Consider the following 12,598-nt stretch of genomic DNA (forward strand, 5'->3'; position numbering starts at 1 on the left):
CTGCCTTATCTTCCTGCTGACCTCTCACCTATCCTAGAAAGCCCAAGTTTCAAGCTTCTTAAGGATTGTCTCCTTTGCTGAAAATTTACCGGTATATTATCTTTCCTCTCAGGGAAGATACCCAAATCTCCATGGCCTGAAAGACTGTGTGATCAGGGGCCTGCCTACAGCGTCTTCCGATACTCGTCTTCTGACTGGCTATTCTCCCGCCGCACTGATCTTCCTTCTGACCTGCAGATGGACCCAGGAGAGCAGGGTCCGTGTGGGAGGGTTCATCCTGGGGAAGGGGAGAAACGTCCGTGCACGCGAGGAGCCACGGGGAGGCTGGAGTCACAGAGCATACCATGCTCGCCGTGTGGGGCTTAGGTGCAAGGAGCAGAGAGGGAATGGAGGAGGGGACCAGCAGATGGTTTCCCATGGATACATTTATTCAAGTGAAACATGCCAAGCATGCTCCACGTACCTATCACCTCTTCCTTACAATGACAAGGGAGGTATTAGCCTGGTTTTATAGATGAGAAAGTAGTTGCTCTGGGAAGTTGCAGATTCTGCTGGGTCCATACAGCTAGGAAGTGGCAGGATGGGGGTTTGACTCACATTCAAAATTTTCTGACTCTAAAGCCTAAACTCTTTTTCCTTGGGTCACTTAAGGAAGCATATAGCAAGGGATTGCAAGTGGAATGCAGGGTTGCTATGGGTTCATTCCAGAGTTGGCAGATGTGTCAGAAGGTTTATGCATCAGCTCCTGCATTTTCCCAAACACATAATGACATCAACGGAATGATCAACCAGCAATGCGGGAATAAGTCACAGTGAGGAGAAGACAGGCTTTGAAGACCTGGGGTCAGGCAGGTTTGGCTGGGTGACCTATGGTCAGCTACTTCACCTTTGAAAGCCTCAGGTTCTTTATCTACACGTTGGGACTCCTAGCTCTTTCTCACAGGACTGTCCGTAAATACCCAGGTCTGGAAAAGGGCCTCCTTGCAACACTGGCTCTTAAAGTTCCACCCAGGAAATGAATCAGGCACTTCCACGCACATTTAATTGGCCAAAGCAAGTCATTTGACCACACCTTCCAGCATCTCTCTGGGAAGGGGGCAGAAATACTCGGTGGTGAACACCCTTGCAGGCACTTTCTCCCACATTCTTTTAAAATAAACCTACGATGGGGCGCCTGGATGGGTTAAATGTCTGCCTTCGGCTCAAGTCATGATCTCAGGGTCCTGGGATCAAGCCCCGCATCAGGCTCCCTGCTCAGCCCTCTCCCTCTGTTGCCCCCACCCGCCCCGTGCTCTCTCTCACTCTCTCTCCCGTTCTCTCTCAGATAAATAAATACAAAAAATCTTTAAAAAATTATTAAAAAAATAAAATAAACCTATGCTTTGGTTTAATGTTTTAAAAGCATTTTTGTGAAATAGCTTTTAAATAAATTGTTATCAGATATAGTATTAGTGCTGTTATTTATGGAGTGATGCCACCATCTTTAGATGTGGCCTAGGAGAATATTGAGAAGGAAACACCTCCCAGAAAATGGAGTCAGGGGTGACAAAGAACACTCCCCACCTTAGGGTAGGGGCCCTTAAAGCATCTGCCCAGAGGGATTTCAGAATTGCTAGTGACCAAAGATTGCTGTGTTTCTCCAATTCTTCCTCTTAGTGGAAATGTTCTCTGGTTATTCTGCCTTTTCCCACTGTTCCACTGTTGCACTGTGTGTATGTGTGTGTGTGTGTGTGTGTGTGTGTGTGTGTGAGTGTGTGTAGGGGGTGATGGTTGTGGTGACAGCAGATATCTCTCCCTGTTCATGTATAGGTCTTCAGATCAAGTGGAGTCACATCTGGTCCTGAGGAAGAGAGCCACCTATGCCTCTCAGGCTGATGGAGAGATCATCAGGAATCACTCAGAGGATCTGGGCACTGAGCTTGGAGCCAATAACAGGTGGCATTTTGCGTTGCCTCATTTAGGGAAGGGTGGTTGTGTTCTTTATGTGGGAAGGACAGTCAAATATCTGTTGACTAAGTGGACAGACCATGGTGCTCATCAGTGTTGTTCATAAAATATTTTCAGTTTTTCTTCCAGACACATTGGAGATTTTTACTTCCCTGCCTTCTTGGAGTTAGGTGCGGACATATGAATTGGTTTGGCCAATAAAATGTGAGTAAAAATGATTGGTGTCACTCATAGGTCAAAGCTGTAAGGGCTCACGCACCACTCATCATGCTTTCTTTTTCCTCTTTCGTAGTACGAAGCAACGTGGCTGCTCTGTCTGCTTGGGTGCCAGACTGAGGAAAGAGCAGAGAAGAGCCCCCACTGATCTGCAGTGAATATAAACTGAAAATTATCTTAAGTACCTGAGAATTGGGGCTTGACTGTCACTGCAGCACAACTTAGCCTATGGTAACTGATTCTAAGAGGTCATCTTAATTCTTTATAAAAGCACTTTTTATTTTGGTGGGACTGTTTCCCCACCTAGAGGACATGCAATTGGGCGGCAGTGGTTATAACTGGCCTTGTAGAGGTGGGCGCAGGTTTCCACTAGAGGCTGGGGGGACAGGGATCCCGATGTGGTCTCTGAGGGCCTCTAAGGGAAGTGTCATGGTGAGGTTCATAGTGAGGACAGCACAGGGCCCCCTAACTTATGGGCGGCATCCAGGCTATGTCCCAAAATATCCACAGGCTGGCTGTGGTGTCCGGCTGAGGCACTGAGCCATAGGAGAGGGCCAGCACGGTGTCCAGTGACTAGTGATTCCTGCGCAATCTCTGAATCAGTGGCTTGCTACACTAATTAGTTTCATGGACTCTCTCCAGATGACAGTCTCCCTTTTCTGAATTCCTGGGGAATTCAGCAATACTGATGAAGCTCTTACCAAGTTCTATTGAAACGTTCAATGAACTTTTCAGTATCATGTGACATGTCAGATGTCGTCAGTGACCCCAGCTCAAAAATACATTCTCTTCCCTTGCCTCATTTGTGCTTTATTCCTTCCTCGGTTTTGTAGCCATAGTGCTCCCAGGCTGTGCTACGTGTGCATCTTTCCATCTTACCCCCAGGCTGTGCCACGTGTGCATCTTTCCATCTTATCTTGCGTGGTGCGGTCCAGCACCCACTCTTTGTCTCAACCCAGTGGGGTCTATATGTCCCCTAGCTCACTCTTTGGTCAGCTGGTTCTCTGAAGGCATGTTCTTATTCCACAGCCCACCTCTCCCCTCAGCTTTGCGTGGTGAATGGTCAAAGTCACACATCTCAGTAACTTTCAAAGAATCCGTCACCATGAGGTTGGGTCATGTCAGAGTACTAATCTGCTTATATGGGAAGCATTTTTCTTCCCCTCTGTTCTTTCATTGGTATTTCAAAGCACCCCAGCTTTTAAGGGAGCAAAAACAAAGATTCCAACAGATCTGAGTGCAAGACAGAAAGGTGAAATGTATGTTCAAAGAGCTGATTTTCCTGCTTCCAAAGAGGAGATTAGCCTTCCAGTTTGGGGATTGGAGGAGAAACAGCAGCAGAGGAACTGAGGAGGGGGTGGAGACCTTCTAGTGGAAAGGCAACTCTGTGGAAAGGAGTCTCTGTCCTTAGTGAGTGGGGAAGGGGCTCAGAGCTGAACTGAGCTTGACAGTGGCCTCCCATGGCCTCATGCCGATAGACAACACAACCCCCACAGCCCTACATATTTGTAAGCTCCCCGAGCAGAGGGCTGGGGGCTTGGACAACTTGTGTGGGGATAAAAGGAGATCCTTTGCTCCAGATTAGCACTTTATAATAAAGTCAAATGGCAATTTTGATACGGGATTCTACATTCAGCCTTTTCTGTGTAGACGGCCCCAGTTTGAAATCAGAGAAGGTTCCAGAATGGTAAAAGGCACTAACAATTCAGAGGCAACCATGAAACTGCTCATGTTGATCTAAAATCAAAATCTGGTCTCAAGTCAAGTGCTTATTTTTACACAAGTTTAGTGTCTGGATTAGTCCTTATTTTTATAGGTCCTGTTTTATTAGTAAGGGGTAGTAAATTTTCTAGGCCCATTCTCACATCATTTGCTTTTCCCTTTTCTCTCTCAGTACCTTTCATGGGCTGTACACAGATGGGCCAGGGAGAAGGGCTTGACGCAGAGTTACCTTGCCAACAAGCGCCGACCGTAAGTTGCATGGCTATGTGAGATGGATGAATGGGCCAGTCGTTGGTCACCAGATAGGGTTCATATGTTGCTCCATCCATGTATAAGGTAACTACAGGAAACTCCACATTGATGACGTAGTAATGCCATTCTTTGTCACATATCTAATGAAAAGAAAGAGAAGCAACACTTAAAATTGAATATGCAATGAAACCTCAAACAGGCTTTTATTCTGATTATGAAAGGGAGAGAAGACATTTTTGGGTCAAAAGTTCTTATTGCAAAGAACTCAATGAATATAATGGTTGCTATAAGTGAGGTTAGAAAAGCTAACATCAGACTTGATGGGGCAAACCATGGGGTAGAGGAACACCAGAGAATCCAATCATCAGACAAGTATCTTGGTCACGTAATTCACAGCTGTTGAGCCCGGCCAGGTCTCGGTGGACAGGGTGGGTGACAGCTTAAATCTGCTTTGTATAAAATTTTTCTTAGTTCTTTAGTAGAGAAAAAAGTTAAATTGAAATTATTTTCCTAAGCTTGGGGATAGGTGAGGCTAGAAAAAGAAAGATACTAGGTTGAAAGTAGAAATGAAGGTGGGAATAGAGAAGGGAAGGAGGAAGGGAAAGAGAAAGATGAAAATGGGAGAGAATTAGGGGCTAGGAAAGAGCAAGACAGAAGGCGAAGAACAGGGGACGAGGAAGGAGGATGGAGTGCAGAAGGGCAGGAACGCCCGATTCCTTCGTCTCAGGAGCAACAGAGGAGTGACCCCAGGGCCCCTTCAACTCAAGCAAAATGCATTCTGAGAAAGACAGTCTTCCCGAGGGGATTCACCTGCACCCTACTCTGGAGGACATGGGGAGGCAGAGAAGGACCATAAATGGTCCTCCTGGCCTGGACAGGTACAGAGCTCTCTTACACTTCTGGCCTCTCGCAACTTTTGTGCCCAAGATTCCTGGTCTTAGGGCTGGTAACCAAAACCCAACCTTAATGGATGGGTAGAGACACTGGGGGCTAGAATGGAGTCATAACCCCTGACCTCAAGGAGCTGAACTCCCACCGCACAGTCCAAAATAGAAACCAAGACAAAATAGATACCAAGTGGGCCTTGGGAAGGGAGACAGGAAGGTGGCCAAGTGGGAGAATGGTGCCCCTTCTCTCATCCCTTAAGCCAGGGCCTTGGGAGTCATGTTCGACCTTCTCCATACTCCCACTCCCTCAAATTCCTCTGCACTCTGTGGAGCCCACCTCTGAAATGTCTCTCACTGCATCCTCGTCTCCATTGCCCCTGCCATCTGTGTCAGTGAGGACAGATGAGTTCTGCCTGAGGGTGACTCTAAGGTGAGGGCATCAGAGCCCTTCCTACATCCCATTCTGGGTTAAATGTGCTGTTTCTCATGAATAGATAACAGGGATGCTCAATGATCTTTTCCTTTTCCTTTTGGAATAGGACTTTTGGCCTTAATGTTCTTTTTATATTGTCCTGTCTCATGTTTCAGAAAATTGCTCCTTTTGAAGCCCATTAGCCTGATAAAGCCTGATGAATATTTTAGGGGCCCTTGGACGGTAATCAGGAGGTGTCCAAGCAAGTATTTCCCAAATCCTTTTACACCCCACCACATGTACAGCTCAGTACCTGCTTCTGAGGTCCTAACGAAGTTTACATGCCTCTGGCTACATGCCTGAGACCAGATGCTGGGCTGGGGCAGGCTCCTGGGCTGACCCAGTGGTGTGGGAGTGGCACACAGGAAGACCTGGAGACGGAGTCTAGGGGTAGTGGAAGAGTGGGGAACTAAGGAGGAGGCATCAAAATCCAAGCAGGCCCATCCAGTGCACCTTGGACTTGAAGTCTGCCATCAAGAATAGGCAGGCAGCACACTCCAGAACGTGGAAGATGGCTCACATCCTGGGGATGGTCTCTGAGGCAATGGAGAAATCCCTGGCCAGTCCCCGGGTGGGGTAGGAGCAGGTGGCAGAGCTGTGACCCTGACTGCACCCCATGCCCTTTGCAATGTAGGCAGAGCACGAGAGTCAACCAGGCAGTGCTGGGCGGCTCCCCTGTCCTGGCCTCCGTACCACCCTCTGTGCCGCTCTCCTCTCAGGCATGCCTGCCATTTTGAATCCGTGTGCTGGCTGACTCTACAGCACTCCACACCTGCGGACGCTGGGTGGAGAATGATCCTCTGGCTCGCTTCCTTTCACGACACTTACAACATTTTTGTAGGGCAATTCAAAAAGTTCCAAGGAAGAAAGACAATAATTCCATGACTAACCATAGCCATAACCCCTTTCAACATGGCAATCTTTTCCTAGGTGTTGCCTCCTAGGAAAAACCAGGAAATGCCTAGTTAGGGTTTTCTGAAATGTGCTTCATGAGCAGCAGTCCCTAGGATGCCCTGCATAGAAACAGTGACCCTGTATACTGAGCCTAGTTTTTTTTTTTTTTGATTTCCCACTTTATTTGCCTATACAAGGCTTCCAGTAGCATCAAAGTATATGCCTATAATAACTTTCCAACCTTGTTGGAAAATGGAACTTTTCTATTCATAGCATTCCTATAAGCATCCTGTGAAACAGTGGGGGAAGGTCAGTTTGGATCACACTGGGTCTACAATTTGAAAGTTCGCTAGATTCACTTAATGTCAGCATTAAAATGCCTTTACCAACTTCAGTTTTGATGGCTGTATAAGATGGATATACTACACTATATTTAAATATTCCCTTATTATCAGGTATTAGTTATGTAACAGCAATATAAAAGATACTGTAACATAATGCTGTATTTCTTTATGCATAAATATTTGTCTGCATTTCTGATTACATCTTTGGGAAAGATTCATGGAAGTAGAACTACTGGGCCAAAGGGTGAAGAGACTATTTTTTAAAGATTTTATTTATTTGCTTGACAGAGAGATAGAGCCAGAGAGCACAAGCGGAGCGAATGGCAGAAGGAGAGGGAGAAGCAGACTCCCTGCTGAGCAAGGAGCTGGTTGTGGGACTCGATCCCAGGACCCTTGGATCATGACCTGAGCCGAAGGCAGACGCTTAAACCACCTGAACCACCCGGGTGCCCAGGTTGAAGGTATTTTGAAGGCTCCTGATACACACTGTCAATTTTTTTTTTTTCTGCAGAAGTTTGTGCCTATTTATTCTCTGGCCCGCAGACTATAAGAGTGCTCATGAGTTGTACCCTTACCACATAGAGTATTAAAATATAGAATCCTGGCAATTTGAAAGGGGATACATTTTATCTCATTTTAAAATGGTTCATAAAAGACGGCAAGATTTATATTCTCCAAGGTTGAAAGGGAGGGTCTTCTGGGAGTGGGAAGCAGCCTCAGCTAGATTCACAGGCAGGAATGCTGGGGAGCTTCCTCAGGTAGCTCCTACTTGGGCATCTAAACAGGCTTTTAGCTTAGACTAGGCTTATGCCTGCAGACTTCTCGCACCAAGTAATCTACGATGGCAGCTAAAGGAAATGCCTAGTTAGGGTTTCATTCATGTGGATCTATGATCGGGAAGAGACCCACATTAGCCCTCTGCTAGAATTGGAGGGACAAACTGTAATTGAAAAATGATCAAGCCAGGAGTCAGCAGAAATTAATGTGTCCATGCAGTGGCTCAACCATGAAAGAAGGAAATTAGGCAAAGCGACCTTTCCTGGTGTCGGGGGTGGGGGGGGGGAGAGAAGAACTTGAATTCCTGCCTGTTCATGAATCACTGGCGGACGCAGTTGGCACCAAGCCTGTCCACTGCCATCCACTGAGGCGACGCCCAGGGCCTCCACTGGGCCAGAGACACTTTTCTCCCTGGACACGTGCAGCTGTGTGCCCAGGGTGGGCGGCTGCAGCTGCTATTCAGCCGGCAAGTGACCCAGAGACCAGAGACCCAGGACGTGTGATGAGCAGGGACAATGCCAAGGGGGGCCTGAACTGGCAGGAGGCTGGTACTCCAGGGTGAGTCAGGGGCCATGGAAGCCTCCCATGAGAGGGGAGGTGGAAATCAGGCTGCTGACTCGTTGGTTGGTCCAAATATCCTTTAAAGTGTCAGCCCCTAGCACATAACAGGTGGGAGGGAAAAGTATCTCACGTTGAATAGCTGCATTCAAAATACCGGATTTCCTGGAAAAACCAGCTCCGAACTTGCAATGTGGCCCTTCAAAGGTTATCTGCCCTTGGAGGCGGGAAAGAAGGGCAGACACAGAGCGCGGAGGGGCCGGGCGGGGTTGGGAAAGGCAGGGCTGGGAGATGAGGCCACAGGACTAGGGCTGCTTTCATCCTGCAGCCGGCAGCAGGAGGATGAGGATGGTAGTCATCACAACAATCAATCCTGGACCGTGCTTCTCCGTTTTAAAGCAGCTTTTCCTATCCCTTATGCTACGGGATCTCTGCCGCAACCCTCCACAGGAGGAGGGCCAGTCCTGTCTCAGGCACCTTTGGAAGATAAAGCAAGAGAAATGACATGGTTTCTGATCTCAAGGAGTGTATGTCAGGAGTTCGATGTCACCCCACTTGGCTTCCACACTCAGCCTCTTGTGTGTCCATTTCATGCACAACCAGTGGCTCAGCTTCGCACACTCACTGCCAAATCAGGGTCTGGAGCAGACACTTTTCTCCTGAGTGACGGACTTGCGTGTCAGATTGTCCCCGCACGGCCCACCTGACATGCTACGGGCACTCAGACATACCGTGTCCCACGCGGAGCCCATCTCCCACGCTCCAGCTTCCCCCGGCCCCGTCCTGTCCCTGCCTCAGCAAGTGCTCCTCATCCCAGAAGCCTGGACGTGGCTTTAGCCTACCTCCCTCTTCCCCGCCCTCCGGCCAGTGTGCTGCCAATTCCGGACGTGCCTCTCTCGCCCATCCTCATTCCTTGACCCTTACTCCCACTCAGAATTTACAACACGTACTGGAGGGGGGAGATTGAGGAGGTGCGTTCCTATGGGCTTGTGCAAGATGGAGAAAGGGGAGAGGCCCATCTGCAGCAGGGGGATGGCAAGAAAGCTCCCGCGTGAGCGTGGGTGGGGCCAAGCCTGCAGCCTGCTGTGAGCGGCCGCGCTGGGGGCAGGCACAGAGAGGCAGCAAGGAGGGCTCCCAGGAGGCAGTCTGTGGGGGATGGGCCAGCTGTCACACATGCTTTAGGAACTTCTGGGCAATCGTGTTCTGGACTTTGGGAAAATAACTGAACCTTTTAAATCCTGACTTTAAATCCTCAGGTTGATGAGAGTACCTACCTCATAGGGTTATTGTGTGAATTGAGCTAAAATAAAGCCTATACCATGCTGAGCACATATTTTCAGCGTGAGCAGATATGGAATGAGATGCTGCATAAAACAAAGCAACAACAATGACAAAATAACACAGAAATAAGAGAGTTAGAAAGAGAAGTCCTTAGGTACAAAAAGCAAACAAACAACAACCAAAAAGAAATTGAATGGCTGCTGAGGGGCTAGGGCCCATCCTTTCAGCCGTGGTTTCAGAGCAGCTGGGAGAGAGGAATGAAGACTCAGGTTGGCCACACGGAGAAACTTGAGGCTGACAGGGCTGCATAAAGGCTGCAGTTGCAGAGGGATAGTCTGAAGCCTGTGACCTGGGACAATGGGAGGAAGCCAGACAAGGGCTCTGGAACAAGTCACCTCAGAGACGTTACACCTCCAAGCCTGCTCTGTGCACGTGCATCGGCTCCAAATGTACACAGCCTGGCCCGTGTAGAAATCCAGAACTCAGAAATGAACTTAACAATGCATCTGCCAAGTGTTTAGGCCCTCCTGAAAAGACATCCTCAAAATCTATTGACAGAGATGTGTCCATCACCTGCCGAGGGCTTGGGCAGAACAATTGCTGTGGGCCTCCAGCTCAGAGTTAAAATTTACAGAACAAAGAGGAGGCAATCCTTTGTGTGCGAGAGAAAAAGCGGACAAAACAAATGATCAAAAACCCATGTTTTGGGAACCACAGAAAATGGAGCTATTAGAAAGGAAATAGGGGAAGGCAGGTTTGAAAGAGAATCAAAGAAAAATTCCAGAAATAAAAGACACAATTATTGAACTAAAAATAAATCAAGAATACTGACAATGGAATTAGAGAAATGGGTGATAGATGAGATTAGAGAAAAATGAGAATTTGATAAAGCAATGAAGAGGTATGGATTCTATGGATGATCACAGGACACATTCCAGTGGAGAGCCTGACAGATGTGTGTCAGGAGGGAGCCGGTGGGGGGCAGGGAGACAGCAGTGGGGTGGGGCTCCTGAGGACCTCAAGTGCCACGCAAAGCATGCACTACCTTATTGTAGTGCCTTACGTTCTAGAAAGCCATTGTTTACTTCCACCGCCTTCTCATGTGTTAAATCAGATGACAGTGGACACACAGAGCTCCACAGCCCTCTGCCCCCCAGGATATATTTGAAGGGTAGGTCAAAACTGAACTTCCTTTCCTGAAGTGGACAGTGATTGAACCAGGAGGGTTGAAACCATGCAAATCTGGTTTGCACTGGGAACTTGCAAGACCTTCTGGCCTCAGGTTTTAGTTTGGAAAGCTGCGGTTTTGGTTAGTGCCAAGACCAACCTCATGCCAAAGCAAAGACACCACTCTTATTTGCAAATCTCTCCAGAACGGTGCCTGCACTTCCGAACTGGCTGGGAGGAGTGCAGTGTGTTTTCTGCAGAAGGTGATGAGGACAGCTCAGAAAGCACCCACTGGGCCTTCTGTCAAAAAGCAATTGCTGACTCAGGGCAGCAGAGCACAGGGGAACAGGAAACATGAAAGGTAGCTTGTGTCAAAGAGACCACCCCCTTTGCAGTTTGCTTGAGCAACGTTTGGGCAAATCCCCAAAACAATCCTGAAAAACTGTCCTTCCAGTTTGTGCTTGCACCATGTAAATCATGACTTGTGTGCGCCCAGGATTTAGACTCGTCCACAGGGAGAGAAAACACACCCACTATGCACTGAGGATATGGCTGGTACCCTGGCACCATGCTATGATTTTTGTCTATGTAATCAGCTTCTTGGACCAGCTGCTTAGGCTTCCCCACCGCAGGCTTTAAACAATGCCAATCAGATGGCATTCTTCCCCACCCCTGGACGACACCCTGGGAAGATACCTTAACTTGCAGCTCTTACTGATGGCCTCATTTTCATGTAGTAAAATTGCACTTCAGTTAGTCTCTCATGCAAGCCAAAGCTTCTCTCCCCAGCCTGGGTCTGATCTACAAATTCTGCAAAGCCCCATGGAGGTAGTAGGGTTGGCAGGTTAATGTGGGAGCCAGAAGTCGGGGCAGCACATGTGCCCTCAGTGAAGTGGAGATTGCACATTCTGAGTGCTCGGTCTCTCCCAGGAGTGAGGAAGAGGAATGGGACCAGCCAGGACAGATGGGGCCCCTCACGAGCCCTCACTCAGGAAAGTGCGAACCTTTCGGGCTTCTTTCCCAACGGGGTGTTTTGTAAAACAGTCCTGCAGGATGGTATCATGAACAATGGTGTCAGGGTCATAATTGGAAAAACCTTCATTTCATGCAGTTAAACAGGTTTCTTTTAGCAAGACCACAGAGCACTGGTTCTCAAAGTGTGGTCCCTGGACCAGCAGCATCAGCACCTCCTAGGGTTATGGACTGAATGTTTGTTTGTGACCTCTCCAAATTCCTATGTTGAAGCTCTAATGCCCACTGGGATGCCATCTGGGGGCGAGGTTTTTGGGAAGTAATTAGGTTTCGATGAGGCCATAAGGGTGGGGGTCCCCTGGTGGGATTAGTGTCCTTATTTATTTTATTTTTAAAAAGATTTATGGGGGGGGCAGAGGAAGAGGGAGAGAGAGAATCTCAAGCAGACTCCACACTGAGCACCGAGTCTGATGTGGGGCTGGATCTCATGACCCCGAGGATCATGACCTGAGCCGAAATCAAGTCTGATGCTTAACTGACTGAGCCACCCAGGCGCCCCAGGATTAGTGTCCTTATAAGAAGAGGAAGACCAGAGTCCCTCTTTTTTCTCTACCATGTGAGGACACAGGGAGAAGGCGACCAGCTACAAGCCAGGAAGTGGGTTTTCACCAAGAACCAAATCTGCTGGCACCTCGATCTTGGACCTCTCAGCCTCCAAACTGAGAAATACATGTCTGTTGTTTAAACCACCCAATCTATGGTATTTTGTTATAGCAGCCCGAGCTCAGACACCTAGGAACTTGTTAGAAATGCAGATTCTTAGGCTCTACCCCAGCCGCATTGAACAGGAAACTCAGCAGGTGGGACCCAGCGGTCTGTTTCCAACAGGCCCTCCAAATGTTCAGATAGATCGGTCAAGTTTGAGAACCTTTGCCTCAGAGAATATGCTAATGTGGGCAACAGAATAGTCAGTTTACCAAATCTGTTAACCTCCCTTGTTTTCCTGTTAGGTACCTAAGAATATTGCCTGAAACAAAAAAATCTCAGAAGACACATGCTGTGAAATTCATTCCGTTTGTTGAACACATATTACCGAGTGCCCGCTATGC

The 12,598-nt window shown here is 48.1% G+C and overlaps 1 protein-coding gene across 1 annotated transcript in view; it reads right to left on the reverse strand.

The window, feature by feature from the left end:
• The window catches only part of CLSTN2 (calsyntenin 2), a 383,732-nt gene that overhangs the window by 41,832 nt on the left and 329,302 nt on the right, over nucleotides 1-12,598 (reverse strand). Inside the window, exon 9 of the mRNA XM_028099076.2 lies at nucleotides 4,115-4,277. Within this exon, the coding sequence (XP_027954877.1) occupies nucleotides 4,115-4,277 (163 nt within the window). The remainder of the gene's footprint in view (nucleotides 1-4,114; nucleotides 4,278-12,598) is intronic.

This window comes from Eumetopias jubatus, unplaced genomic scaffold (assembly GCF_037043125.1).
Source record: "Eumetopias jubatus isolate StellerSeaLion01/CBP00866 unplaced genomic scaffold, mEumJub1_p1.0 scaffold_1, whole genome shotgun sequence".
Taxonomy (NCBI): Eukaryota; Metazoa; Chordata; class Mammalia; order Carnivora; family Otariidae; genus Eumetopias; species Eumetopias jubatus.